Below are 13,152 nucleotides of genomic sequence, written 5' to 3'. Positions count from 1 at the left end.
TCCTTCTTTCCACTCTTTGGAATCCTTTCAGAATGAGTCTAAGATTCATTCCTGTATTCTTTCCTATGATTCCTAAGGACCAGGCCATTCTCTTACATGATTACAAAGCAGTTATCAGCTTCTAGAAAAGTTATGGTTACTTTAGAACCATTATCTAATCTACCATCCACCCTCAAGGCTGTCATTTGTCCCATTGATAGCTTTTATAGCCATCATAGCATGTTTTACTAGCTGGATGAGTATGAAGAATCGACATGAATAATTAAGACTTGATATGAGCAGAGTGCTTTTGCATCTAGAGAGCCATTTGGCTACATTAACTCATTTGCCTCACAGCTTGCCACTCTAAGGTCCAATGGAACCAGTGTCCTTGTCTCACCCCTCATGGAGAAGAGGCTGAGTGGAGTCTCAAAGCTCAGGCCACTCCCTACCCTTCACAGCATTGCCTGATCCTGCTTTAAAAATTTCCTTCATTATATTACTCAGAACCTCAGCACTGGTCCAAACATTTTACATTCCTAAAACAAGCAGCACTGGATGCTTATCTCTCTAACAACTTACATTTATGTCGACCTACAGATTATAATCGATGTCTGCAGCTACATTTGTAGGAAGAGTCTTGAGCTAGCCCAAGGGAGTGTACTGCAGGAGTACAATAGTTCCCACAATGGCATTTAGGGGCCTGGCTTCCTCTGTACCTGCCTAGCCCACATTGCTAAACCCATTCCTCTTCAAACCCAGAACCAGAATCCACAAGTAAAAGCTTGTCAGTTCCAGTTGACTGGAACATGGCAAAATGCACCAGTATGCCTCCCACATGGGAAGTGATTTCCCAGGCTTCAGCAGCAGCCTAATACACTATAATAGCTAAACCACTAAAAGAACACTGTCACAATCACATCTGTTAAACAGCAAAGCCACCATTCTAGAAACGGACCTACAAGAGGTTCACATCTTCACTCTCCCACTGAGTTCATCTGCCTTGGGCTGGTGACCAAGTGTAGCTGGACCTCAGTCCCTTCATGTATACACTCAGGCAATCAAACTTGAAATCGAGAGGAGGAGGCAGCAAGCTTGAAGCCTGACAGATGGGAGGCCTGTTTGCTCCTGCAGTGTAGAAGTGCAGGAGACCTTCTACGGCGTGTGGGCTGGCTTGTAATAAGCAAGCCTCTGCTTTCCCAGAGCCTGGAAGGAACAGAGCAAGCTTGGGGCTGCAAGTATAAATGGAAGTGTGAGAACTGGGACCTTTGATTGAAAGTCTGCATAGCTCACTGCCTGTGAAGAATACAAAGAAGCAGATTGCTTCTGCAGTAAGTGCTGCCCCTGGTCGGGGAGCAGAATTCTCCCTGTGCAGCAGAAAACAAAACAAAACAAAGCAAAACAAAATATTTACCTTTTCCAAGGCTTCTTTGTCAAGCAGTTCTTGCACAGCTAGAAGTTTGATGCTGCAAAAAATAAAATAAAATCATACTTAAAACAAGTCATGCCAGCAAGCATCATCACATGGTTCAAAACAGGAGAATGCAAGATCTCAGCCCATGTCACCTCCTACCCAAAGGTGACTTTGTTTGATGTAAACTGACTGTCCTAAATACATTTAAAATGTTTCTAAACTCTAAAAGTAGCTTTACCACACAATTAAGCACTTCTAGTTTCAGGAGAAGTTGAAAGTCCGGACTTCAAAAGGAATTTGCACGTCAGTGTTCATGATATTCTTCATAACCCAAAGATGGAAACAACCTGAACGTCCATCAGCAGATAAATGAACAAACACAAAGTGGTATGTGTGTGTGTGTGCATGTATGTGTGTGTGTGCCTGTGTGTCTATGTCTATGTCTGTGTGTGCCTGTGTCTATGTCCGTGTCTGTGTGTATCTGTATGTGTATGCAATGTGTGTGTGAGTGTATATGTGTGTCTGTGTGTGTCTGTGTGTGTGCGCGCATGTGTCTGTATCTGCATGTCTGTGCATGTGTACACATCTGTGTGTGTGTGTGTCTGAGTTTGTGTGTGTGTGCATGTACATGTGCATCTGTGTCTGTGTGTCAGTGTCTATGTGTCAATGTCTTTGTGTGTGTGTGTGTCTGTGTGTGTGCATGTATGTGTTTGTGTATGTGCATCTGGTGTGTGCATGTGTGTATGTATCTCTTTATGCATGTGCCTGTGTGAGTGCAGGTGTGCATATGTGTGTCTGTGTGTCTCTGTGTCTGTACATGTCTGTGTGTGTGCGTACATGTATGCATGTATGTATGCATATGTGTATGTGTGTATTATTTATCCTTAAAATGAAGAATATTCTAAAATATACAACAATGATCACAGATGCACTTTGACATGCTCAGTGAAACAAGTCGTGGCAAAAAGATAGACTGGGTGTTACTTTCCTGGGGCTGGGGGTGAGGGGAATGAGGAGCTACTATCCAACTGGAATGGCATTTCCTTGTAGGATGAAGAAAAAGTTCTGGAGTTGGATGCCGGTGGTGACACAGCACAGCAAATGTGCTGATGATAGCAAATTTGTGCTTCACATTGGTTAACACGGTAACTTTTGTTATACACAGTTTGCTAGCACAAGGCATCCATACAGTGACTGACCACTGTTTCATGCAAAGAACTCGACTAAGTTCTGAGGAATAAAGAAGTCAGTGATTACTCACGCTCGGTATTGATCTCCACTCGCGATCTTTCTGTGATAATGAACAAAGTGTAAACAACATGTATTGCTCATCAGGTACTGATGGGGCTTCACTGTGTGCACGAGGCTGAAAACGTGGGAGGAGTTCCAGGCTGCTTAGAAGCCACGATGAAGTCAGAATATAAAGTGAAGTGTTCTGAGTGGATGAGCAGTGATACTAAGGGGACCCTGGTTCCACAGACACCACACAAGGCTTCCTAAAGAGACTGAAATGGCCTTGACGGGAGAATACTCAAAGACGCCAAGAAGAGCAGGCAATATTACAGTTTCTAGATTAGTCACCCTTGACTGAACCCAGTGACTGAGGTGACAGGATTCAGTAGTGGGACAATGCTCTCTTAATTAGACTTGCTGTTTCTGAAGCATTGCAGAATATGAGCAGATATAGTCAAGGATGCAGGCAAGGCCTGGGCTATACTGAACACAGGGGCAGAAGCATGAGAATTCAGACATGGTTTGAGGAAGAGTCAGCTGTAGGTTGTGTTACAACACTTCCTCCTCAAGGCTATGGTTACTTATCATTGTAGTCTGCATGTCACAGGTTGTGTAGAACAGAGGTGAAAACCCTACTTGTCACACATAGCTGCCAACAGGGATTAAACCATTGAAGGCTCACAGCTCCTCATAAACACCTTCACACTCTTGACATAACTAAGCAAGTGTGTATACCTTACCAAATGCAATGGCTTATGTTACTAGCAGGTCTAGGAGAAACAAATGGTGCCTTTGAGGCCTATAATAAATCCACTACTATCTCTATCCACAGTATGGGTATTAATGGACTGCCTCAGGGCATTTGCTCCACTAACCACTGACTTCTCTTCCATCTACCACACAGATTTGCTTCAGTTGTTTCTAAGACTTAAAGAGACTCTTTGGGACTGTCCCCAAGGAGCTTCCCTGGTCAACCAAGGTAAAGGGTTTCTGTTTCCCTCAGGATACTTACTACTCTTTTTAAAGTATTATGTGCTGTGGTGCTTCCGTTTATCTTCTCCCAACTACTGAAACGCTTTAAAGCTGAGGAACTCACATGTTGTTGCTCATAGTTACCCTGGCAATGTCTCCAATAGACATGTGCAAAACATTCAAGGAATATTCGCTAACTTCATGAACCAAGAGGCCAGAGGTCCAAGTTACTTTGAAAACTCATACATTCCAGTCGTGCCTCAGTTTCTCCACATGATAAAAACAACACCTTAAAGGAAGTAGCTGGATAAATTCACCCTGGGCAAAAGCCACTAAACTAAACCTGGTTGTATAACTGACTGTTGCTAATGAAATAGACCCTGTGGCGGCTCAAAGTCATTGGTCCCTCCTCAGCACATTCTGACTGCCAGTGCACAAAGCCAAGATTCTAGCCATGTGGGCAGCAACTTATGTGCTAAGTTAAGAGTACTAGTTGCAGCTCAGGTTACACAAGCTTAAATTGCCTTTGAAATAACTCCTGGAAAACATTCACTCCAGAGGGGTGTGTCAAACCGCCTCCTGTGCCTGCCTGCTGGTGATCACAGGATCTATTGTCCAGTGTCAGATACCAACAAGTTAGATATGGGAGCTGTGAAGCCACTGAACTCTTTTTCTCTCCAGCTACAAAGATACAACATTCGACCTACCAAAGAGCACCAAGGAAAACCTCTGGAGGAAAAGGCTACGACTCCCCACTCTCTAGAACAGGGGTGGCATCCACATGGTTCCCCTCCAACCTCCCTGCCCTTGCCGCCTCTTTCCATGAAGCTTCCCTCCACTGAACCTAAACTAAACTTTATAATCCTTCTCAACACCCAAGCCAGCCATAGGCAAGCTACTGAAGCTGACAGCAAGCTGAAACACACTTAACATCTGCTCTGAAACAAACAGCAGCCTTAGTGTCATTGGGAAAGGGCAGAGAAAAACAGACATCATCACATTTAAAACTTGCCCCCTCCCCCTGGGCAGTGGTGGTGCACGCCTTTAATCCCAGCACTTGGGAGGCAGAGGCAGGCAGATTTCTGAGTTTGAGGCCAGCCTGGTCTACAGAGGGAGTTCCAGGACAGCCAGGACTACATAAAGAAACCCTGTCTCGAAAAACCAAAAAATAAATAAATAAATAAATATAAAAAATAAATAAATAAAACCTGGACCCAAGATGGAAGGGCCTCTGAGATCCTGACGGTGATGATCCCCTCAATCCAGACAGTCTGTGTCCCAAAATAGGAGCAGGGTAAGTTAAGTGGCTATTCCAGGGCTTGATGCATAGGACCCACCAGTTAGCCATGACTCTTCCTCCTGAGATCTCCAGGCTCAAGTGTGTCCTCAGATGTCCCATTATATGCTATCCCACTGCTATTTCTAATGTTGGGTGCTCTTCAAGTCTTGGATATTATTACCAGTACTGATGATATCCAATCTTCTAATGCATCAGGTACACTCTGGGGAGCAATTTCATACATATTTAGGAGCAGCAGACCTATTTTCTGGAAGATCATCTGATACACCGTTTTCAGTTCACCCCATCTTCTGTCCCTCCTTCCTTCTGCTACTTCACAAATAGACACTGGATATCTCCAGCTGTGGAAACTACATTATGCTTGCGATGGGGGCCCATGTGGACACAGTAATGTCCCTGCCCTCAAGAGCTGGAAGGAACAAGGGTACTGCTTAGGCACACATGCTCAGGGGATAGGAGACTCCCCCACATCCCAGTGTGGATCTGGACCTCTGAGCATGTTCTGCAGGAGGCCTGGTATCTAATTAGCACTCTCTGAGAACAGCAGAGCCTAGGCAGATGAATACTGCCATGAACAGTCCTTCTTTTTACTGAACTACACTTAGAGAGGGAAAACACATACATCCGCTGCCAGCACTGATTTGATTGAGAAAAAATCTCAGTGGCAAGGTTTGAGGACAAGCAATACTTAGAAGCACCTAGAATACAGACAATTAAATTCGGCCACATAAGCCTAGAGGAGACAAGTTGTTGGGGAACACTGTCTTTTTTACCAGAGCGACAGCTGGCACAGAGAGGTCTCTAAGAGGATCAGAAGGGGCTGTGGAGAGAGTGCACTCTCCCATGGTGAAAAAAAAAGTACCACCATGTCAGAGGAAAGCCAGAGGCCAGCCACAATCTGGGCAGCTCAGGGCCACAGACTCAGCAGACCTCAGTAGCCCCGGAGGACATGGACAAGAACACTATAGGACCTACAGCAGTCTTTTTTTTTTAAATCTAGACTCTTTTTTTGAGAATTTCATACATGAGTAGTGTATATACAACATTTGTACACTTCTCTCCTCAGCCTCCAACTCCTTCCAAATCCCCCAATTCCCTTTCAGACTCATGACCTCTTCTTTAATTATTGCTGTCTTATATACACATGCACACACACACAGACACACACAGACACACACACACGCACATATAAATACATAATGAGTCCATTGAGTGTTGCTCATCTGTATATGTTTAGTGGTGACCACTTGAAATTGGATAATCTATCGGGGAGAAGACTGATTTTGCGCTCTCTCTCTCTCTCTCTCTCTCTCTCTCTCTCTCTCTCTCTCTCTCTCCTCCCTCCCCCGCTCAACACCTATAAAACCCCTTGCCTTAGCATGGGGGTACAATTTCCCTAGTCTTGTTCCTTGGGACCAGTGAACCCATCCAGGAGCAGTGTCTAATAAACCTGCCTTTATTTTTTTCTGGTCTAATCCAGCCTATACTGTGTCGATGGAAAACCTATTACTCTGCACATTCTTTTGTGTTTATTTTAGAAATTTTCATTTGTTTTATTTTGCTTTGTTGCTGTTGTTGTTTTTAGGTAGGATTTCACTCTGTAGCCTAAAATATGTTACACTGTGTAGTTTCATACTTGCTTGTAGCAATCACCCGGCCTCAATCTCCCAAATGCTGAATGACAAAGAGTCAGCCGCATGCTTAGCCCCACCCTTAATTAAATCCTATCAGTTTTGCTCAGAGTAGGTGATCACCATACATACATGCATGCATGCATACATACATACATACATACATACATACATACAACAGAATACAAAGGCTCCCGAGAGGTCCAAAGAGAACCCAGGGCAGTTTTGTATTATAATACAACATTCCCACAATATCCTCTACAAGGAAAAGGAAAAATGAGAAGACTCCCCATTTTAGGAGCCCATGCCAAACCCCATGGAGATCCTGGGAAGGCAAACTGTAATCCCAGTACATCTGTCCTGTTAACTGTAATCCCAGGATCCTGGAGGAGCACAGGCCATGACTCTAGCAGAGAGGAGCAGCAGGAAGCTCTCAGGGGCAACGGCAAGAGAAGGAAGGTGGTGAAGGCGCATCCACAGCCCAGCATGGTGGCCACAGGCCAGGATCACTCTGTTCAATGCCTCTGTATAGTACTTAGGAAGTTGAACAAAGTCAAGGCCAGGCATGGGATCAACTCAGCTCCCCAAACATTTCCCCCTGCCCCTTTAGAGGAGGCTCTGCATGAGCAAGGTCATGAAGAAAACTCCCTTGCAACCTCCAGTTTCCAGAAGAGGTCATGAATGTCATAGGCAGACTTGCTTTCCCTAATGTTTAACTTTTGCCCACTACTGGAAAAGGGTGTTACCCTCTACCCTGCACTGGCTTCTCTGAGGGAAGGCACAGGACCTGCACTCCTCAGATACATGTGTTGTCACTGCCAATGAACAGGCTTGCATCTCAACCTTCTCCATAGAAGCTGAGTGCTACTTATGTGACTGCAGGTTGAATTACATGTAGATTGTTCCAGACCTGACTCACTGCCTTTGAAGAGTCCACAAAACAGTCTAGAAAAGGACTTTCTTTAAGGACAGTCTCCAGAGTTTCTGTTCCATTTTCAGGTTCTCAACTGCTTGGTTTTATTACCTTTTCTTAGAAATCTATTTGATTTACTCCTATTTCCAAATTTTAAGAAAAGAATCAAACTAGAACAACCTCCTCATCCAAATCTATGCCTTCCCCCCCCTTCTCTCTTTCAGGTCTGAAAATATTTGTGTTTCATCTTAGGAACTGGGTTTTAGGCTGAGCAGCAATATGGCTTAGTGAGGACAGGTGCTTGCTGTGAAGTATGTCCATTTGGGTTTGATCACCAGACCCCGCATAATGGTGATAGGAAAGGTTTGACTCCACAAAGTTGCCTTCTGATACTACACACATCCGTGGAGTACTACAGTTGTATCACTTTTACCCTTTCTTCTCTCCCCTTCCATTCCTCCTGGGTTTCCCCCACTCCCTGTCAAATTCATGACCTCTTCTTTGGCTATTACTGTTACATGAGTATATGCATGTAAAACCTACTGAGATCACTTAGTGTCACTCATATAAACATGAGTTTAGGGTTTAGGACTGACCACTGGGACTAGATACTCTGACTCTGAAGAAAACAGATTTCCCCCTCTCTCAGCAGTCGGCAATTGCTGGTAGTTCTTCATGCAGGGGTGTGGCCTTGAGAATTCCCCCTACCCAAATTTGCACATTGACTGGTATTATGTAGGACTTGCTTAGGCAACTACAGTCCTGAGGTTTTGTGGGTGCAGCCTCCTTGACACATCCAGAAAACACAATCTCTCATCTCTTACACTCTTTCTGCCCCATCTTCCTAGATTGTTTTTGTGTGCTTATTATGTCCGAAGGTTACATGGGTTGTTTCCATATCACTAAGCATAATCGTGCCCCATGTAACAACACACTAGTCAAGGATGGCCCAGCTATGCAGTGGCGGTTCCATAAGCTTTTATTTTCAGTGCTTTTGGAGCCTTCTTAGCCCAGAGGACTGCATTCAATGATGCCTATACAATACATAATGAAATCACTTCATGCCTCGCTTCTCCAAATGTGTCTCTGTTGCTAAGCAATACGTGTCTACAGTTGGGTTTGTGGGGTTTGTTCTTCTATACTTCTAAAGCAACACAGTAAAGGATGGACCCTGCACATTTTTTCACATTTTAAAATATACTGTTCACTGAACAATGGCTGCAAACAGCAGGCTCATCGGTACTGTATTCAGCTTGCTGCTTATATAGGTTGTCCAAGAAACCCTGGAGATAGGCCTTTCCAACGACTACAAATATCACTCACCTTTTGTCCCTATTAGGCTTTAGGTAGATATATATGAGACCTTAGGGAAGAACCAGAGCAAGATGGCCAGGATTCACATTGGCTAAGTCTTTACCTCAAAGTTGCAGAATGATGCACTATGGAAATATATCTGTTTGAGTTTGAGGTCAGGTTCTCTGACTGCTAGAAGTTCCGTATCTCAAAGGAGTGGGGCTTCATCAAGTTTGCTGTGGATAAATGCAAAGACACAGCAGGCAGCAGGCTATGATACACGTAATCATAGCACCGGTGAGGACAAAGCTGAAGGATTGTGAGTTGGAGTCAGCTGGGTGCTTCATAGCACAGAGCACTATTTTGATCTCCTTTATAGAATGTTTTTATTTTTATTTCCAAAATGTTTGAGCAGTTCAAAACTCTGAGAATCTAAAAGTGTTTACCACTAAGTTTCTTCATGGTGGTACAAGGTGTAAGATCTACCAACTGAAGTCAGTCTGAGCTGTGCTGCCTCCTGCTTGTGGAGTTTTAGGAACCTCAGGAGCTCCAGGGAAGGTAGGAAAAGAGAGTCAAGCACATACTTCTGTGGTCCTGTGCAGAGACTACATTCGTAAACTCTGAATGTTGCTCTGCTCATAGGAAACACTCACAGATGTGGGTATAAACATGCAAGTTATTTTGATGTTTTCTTTAGTCATTAACCCTTTCTTAAAGATCAGAAAGCAGTAAAACCTATTTAGGAGGAAGCATAGTGTTTCAAATCCCCTTTTGGATTTCCATTGTAGAATTTGTGATTTCTTTTTCTTTTGGTTTTTTCCAAACACGGTTTCTTTGTGTAGCTCTGGCTATCCTAGAACTCACTCTGTAGACTAAGCTGGCCTCAAACTCAAAGATCTGCCTGCCTCTGCCTCCAAGCATGGGATTAAAGACAAGTGCTGGATTAAAGGCATGTGACTGTTTTTAAACCTCAATTGTTCTTCAGCTCTTAATCAAGGACCCTCTAGATGAGGTTGTGTTGCCATGTTCAAAGGCTGACATATGCCTGTGGCCAGGGCACCCATCCAGAATAAACTCACTGGGATGTCTTTTCACTGTAGAGCAGAAAAATTATTTCTAATGCTAGGAACTGCTGTTAAGGAAACACTAGCAGCACTCTTTAGGGCTACCATTTTCAGTGCTTATAACGGCCATTCCCATTGTGGTAAGTTTCAAGCCAGAGCTAAGAGATGAGATCAGCTGGCTCTTATGAAGCCTCTACAGCCTAGCTGCAAAACTCTCTAGTGAGGAGGGAAGGAGCTTAAGTGCATGTTTATACGTGAAAACCCAGCATCCCTTAATGTGATAGAGTTGGGAGTTCTTTGATGATGCCACGAGAGGAGAAGCCTTTGTGCAGGTGTAGCTTATTCTACTGTGCTGTGAAGATTCTGTATTTAATACAAACGGAAGGATGGAGAACCCCTGCGCTGAGCACATCTGCTGACAATGATGTAACCATTTTACATCTCTGTCTCATTCTCATAGTATTTGACAGTTCTGCATTATTACAATAACCATGACCAGTCTTCGATTATGTTACCGTTGTTGTAACTGTTTGGACGCCATCAAGTACCATATACTACAATAAGCTTAACTAGTAAATGTGCATGTCTACCCTGCCTGAAAGCCCTTTGCCATCTCTCTCCCTCTCCTCGGGGCTTCCTAGCCTCTGAGACACAACAGTATTGAAATCAGGCCAGTCAATTGCCTTACAGACATCTGTAAGTGTCAGCATAAAAGAAAGAACGTAAAGCCTCTCACTTTAAACCAGTAGTTCTCAACGTTCTTAACAATGAGACCCTCTAATACAGTTCCTCTTGTTGTGGTAACCACCCCCACCCCCGGCATAAAATTATTTTCATTGCAACTACAATTTTGCTACTGTCATGAATCATAATGCAAATACATCTGCTTTCCAATGGTCTTAGGTAACCCCTATGAAAGGGTCACTTGACCCCCAAAGGGTCACAATCCACAGGTTGAGAATCAATGCTTTAAATCAAAAACTAAACACGAGCAAGCTTAGTGAAAAAGTAACACCAGGCAAGGCAAGATGTGCGCTGTGCCTCCTGTACTCAACACTTATCCACGTGTGAGTCAAAAGAAAAGCTCTTTAAAATGTTTTATCTTTAATTAATTAAGTCATGCTGGCGATCATAGGGAAGGTTCTTGGGGAAAAGGAAAAGTGCTAATTCAGTGAACACAGAAAGGATAAGCAAGCAAAACAGCCTCACTGTTGACAGGGAAATGTTGTAGGTTTGGATAGATCAAGCGGCCCACAGCAGATACAAAGTCTAATCCAAAGCAAGGCCCTATGCTCTAATCCTATGACCCTGAGAGAGCTGAGGGAGCTGGAGAAGACACGTCTGGGGCTTAAGGAAATGGCCATGTCTAGAACACAAATCAAGTAAAGCAGCAAGTGTTGATGTGAGAGTCACAAGAAGCACACAGGGTCCCTGAGACCACTGATGCAGGCTGCTACAAGTCCCCTGGACTTCAGAACCAGAGACATCAAAGCCTAGCTTTAGAGCATGACAGACTGGCCATCGCTCTTGTTAGGACTAAATGGAGCTGGTGACTTTGAGCAGAAGCCAATGCTCATTTATGTTCCCAAATTCCTAGTGGCCCCGAGAAAGACTGAAATCTTCCTGTGCCCAGTAAACAAAGTAGCAGAGGCCAGATGGCAGTATATCTGTTTGCAACATGCCATCCTAAATATCTCCAGCTGACTGTTATGACTTACTTCCCAGAAAAGGTTCCTTTCAAATATTATGGGACACTCACAAATCACCTGATCACCCATGAGCTCTGGCAGACATATCTAACAAGATTAATGCTGCTTTTCTTGCTGCCAATGTAGCTTATGAAAGCATCATGTCAACTGTACAGGCTAATTACTTAAGAGATGCATTTATAAGACTTGATCTGCCATAGAGTCCTCTAATGGATGTGGCAATGTGAACCGGAAATGGGCTGGAAAGGATTTACCATTCTAGATGCCATTAAGAATATTTGAAATTTATGAGAGACGAAGACATCAATGAAGGAGAATTTGAAAGAACTTGATTCCAACCCTCATGAATGATTAAGGGGTTTGAGACTTGGGTGGAGGAAGTGAGTGGAGAGGTGAGGGAAACAGTAGAGAGCAGGAGTTATAAGTGTATCTTGAGGTGTGCCTGAACTGCCATGATGTCATAGGAACCAAGAGGTAAGGACTTGCTCTTAGGAACGAGCAAAGAAAGTCATCTCCTGAAACAGAGCCTGCAGCCGATCATGGTGCATAAAAGATGCTGAGGTGAGACAAGGTCTCTCGGGGTTAATGTGAACTCAGTTAGTAAATACAAGAGAGGACTGTCTCTAACTTTCACAGATTCTGCTATTGGTAATGCTATCAAACACTGTCACAGCCTAGAAAGACATCTGCGAGAGAGAAGCCAGGCAACAAGCTTCATTGTTAAAAGATTTATTTATTTATTTTATGTATGTGAGTATACTGTATCTGTCTTCAGACACACCGGAAGAGGGCACCAGATCTCATTACAGACGATTGTGAGCCACCATGTAGTTGCTGGGAATTGAACTCAGGACCTCTGGAAGAGCAGTCAGTGCTCTTAACCGCTGAGCCATCTCTCCAGCAACAAGCTTCATTGTTAAAAGAAATAACCACAGCTACTGTCCAGTGGCCACCAACAGCTTGATCAATATACAGCATCATTTAGGGAAGACTCCCCCCAACCCTAAGGAAGGACTACATCTCCCTGCAGGCTCAAATGAGCACATTCTGTTTTCAGCAATAACATATTTTAACTGCAAATACGCACACTAGTAGACTCTATTTTAATGCAAGTGTAAGTTTTACTTGTACTTAAGAAACCAAGAATAACTCTGCTATTCCTATGTAGCAAGCCACCTTACTGTAAAGAGACCATCCTTGTATATGCATGTCAACGAGGCCTCAGATAGCCTTACTCATTTTACCACAGACAGCACAGCATAAAAGCCCCTTATTATGTAGGAACTAAGACATGGGTCTTCAAGTAGAAGAGCTTAATGCTTATTGTTTATAAGTCATCTGCTCTACAGTATTTTGACATAGTACCCTGAGCAGACCATGACAGATCAGATCTGTAATGACCTAAGGTCATAAAATACTTAACGTTTCTCTAATAAAGGAATAGAACACGTGATCAATTATACCACTATAATATGTTTCCTGATAATGAACTTACAAAAGCTGAAGCAGTGCCAGCAGCGGGAGTGACTGAGTGCACAGAAGCAGGTGGCCAATGGCACATGGGGAGGTTGGTGAAGGCCTGTCTTACGAAAGGCATTTGGTCAGACTACAGTTTCTACTCTGTAAAATTAGGATGATAATTCT

General features: G+C 43.6%; 1 protein-coding gene and 1 pseudogene across 1 annotated transcript in view; one reads left to right on the top strand and one right to left on the bottom strand.

The window, feature by feature from the left end:
• The window catches only part of Eepd1 (endonuclease/exonuclease/phosphatase family domain containing 1), a 112,692-nt gene that overhangs the window by 48,266 nt on the left and 51,274 nt on the right, over positions 1-13,152 (bottom strand). Inside the window, exon 3 of the mRNA XM_028763919.1 lies at positions 1,394-1,445. Coding sequence (XP_028619752.1) covers positions 1,394-1,445 — 52 coding nt within the window. The remainder of the gene's footprint in view (positions 1-1,393; positions 1,446-13,152) is intronic.
• On the top strand, positions 8,643-8,737 carry LOC114618268 (annotated as a pseudogene).

This window comes from Grammomys surdaster, unplaced genomic scaffold (genome assembly GCF_004785775.1).
Source record: "Grammomys surdaster isolate TR1022 unplaced genomic scaffold, NIH_TR_1.0 140, whole genome shotgun sequence".
Lineage (NCBI taxonomy): Eukaryota > Metazoa > Chordata > Mammalia > Rodentia > Muridae > Grammomys > Grammomys surdaster.
This window is presented reverse-complemented; position numbering and strand designations above follow the sequence as displayed.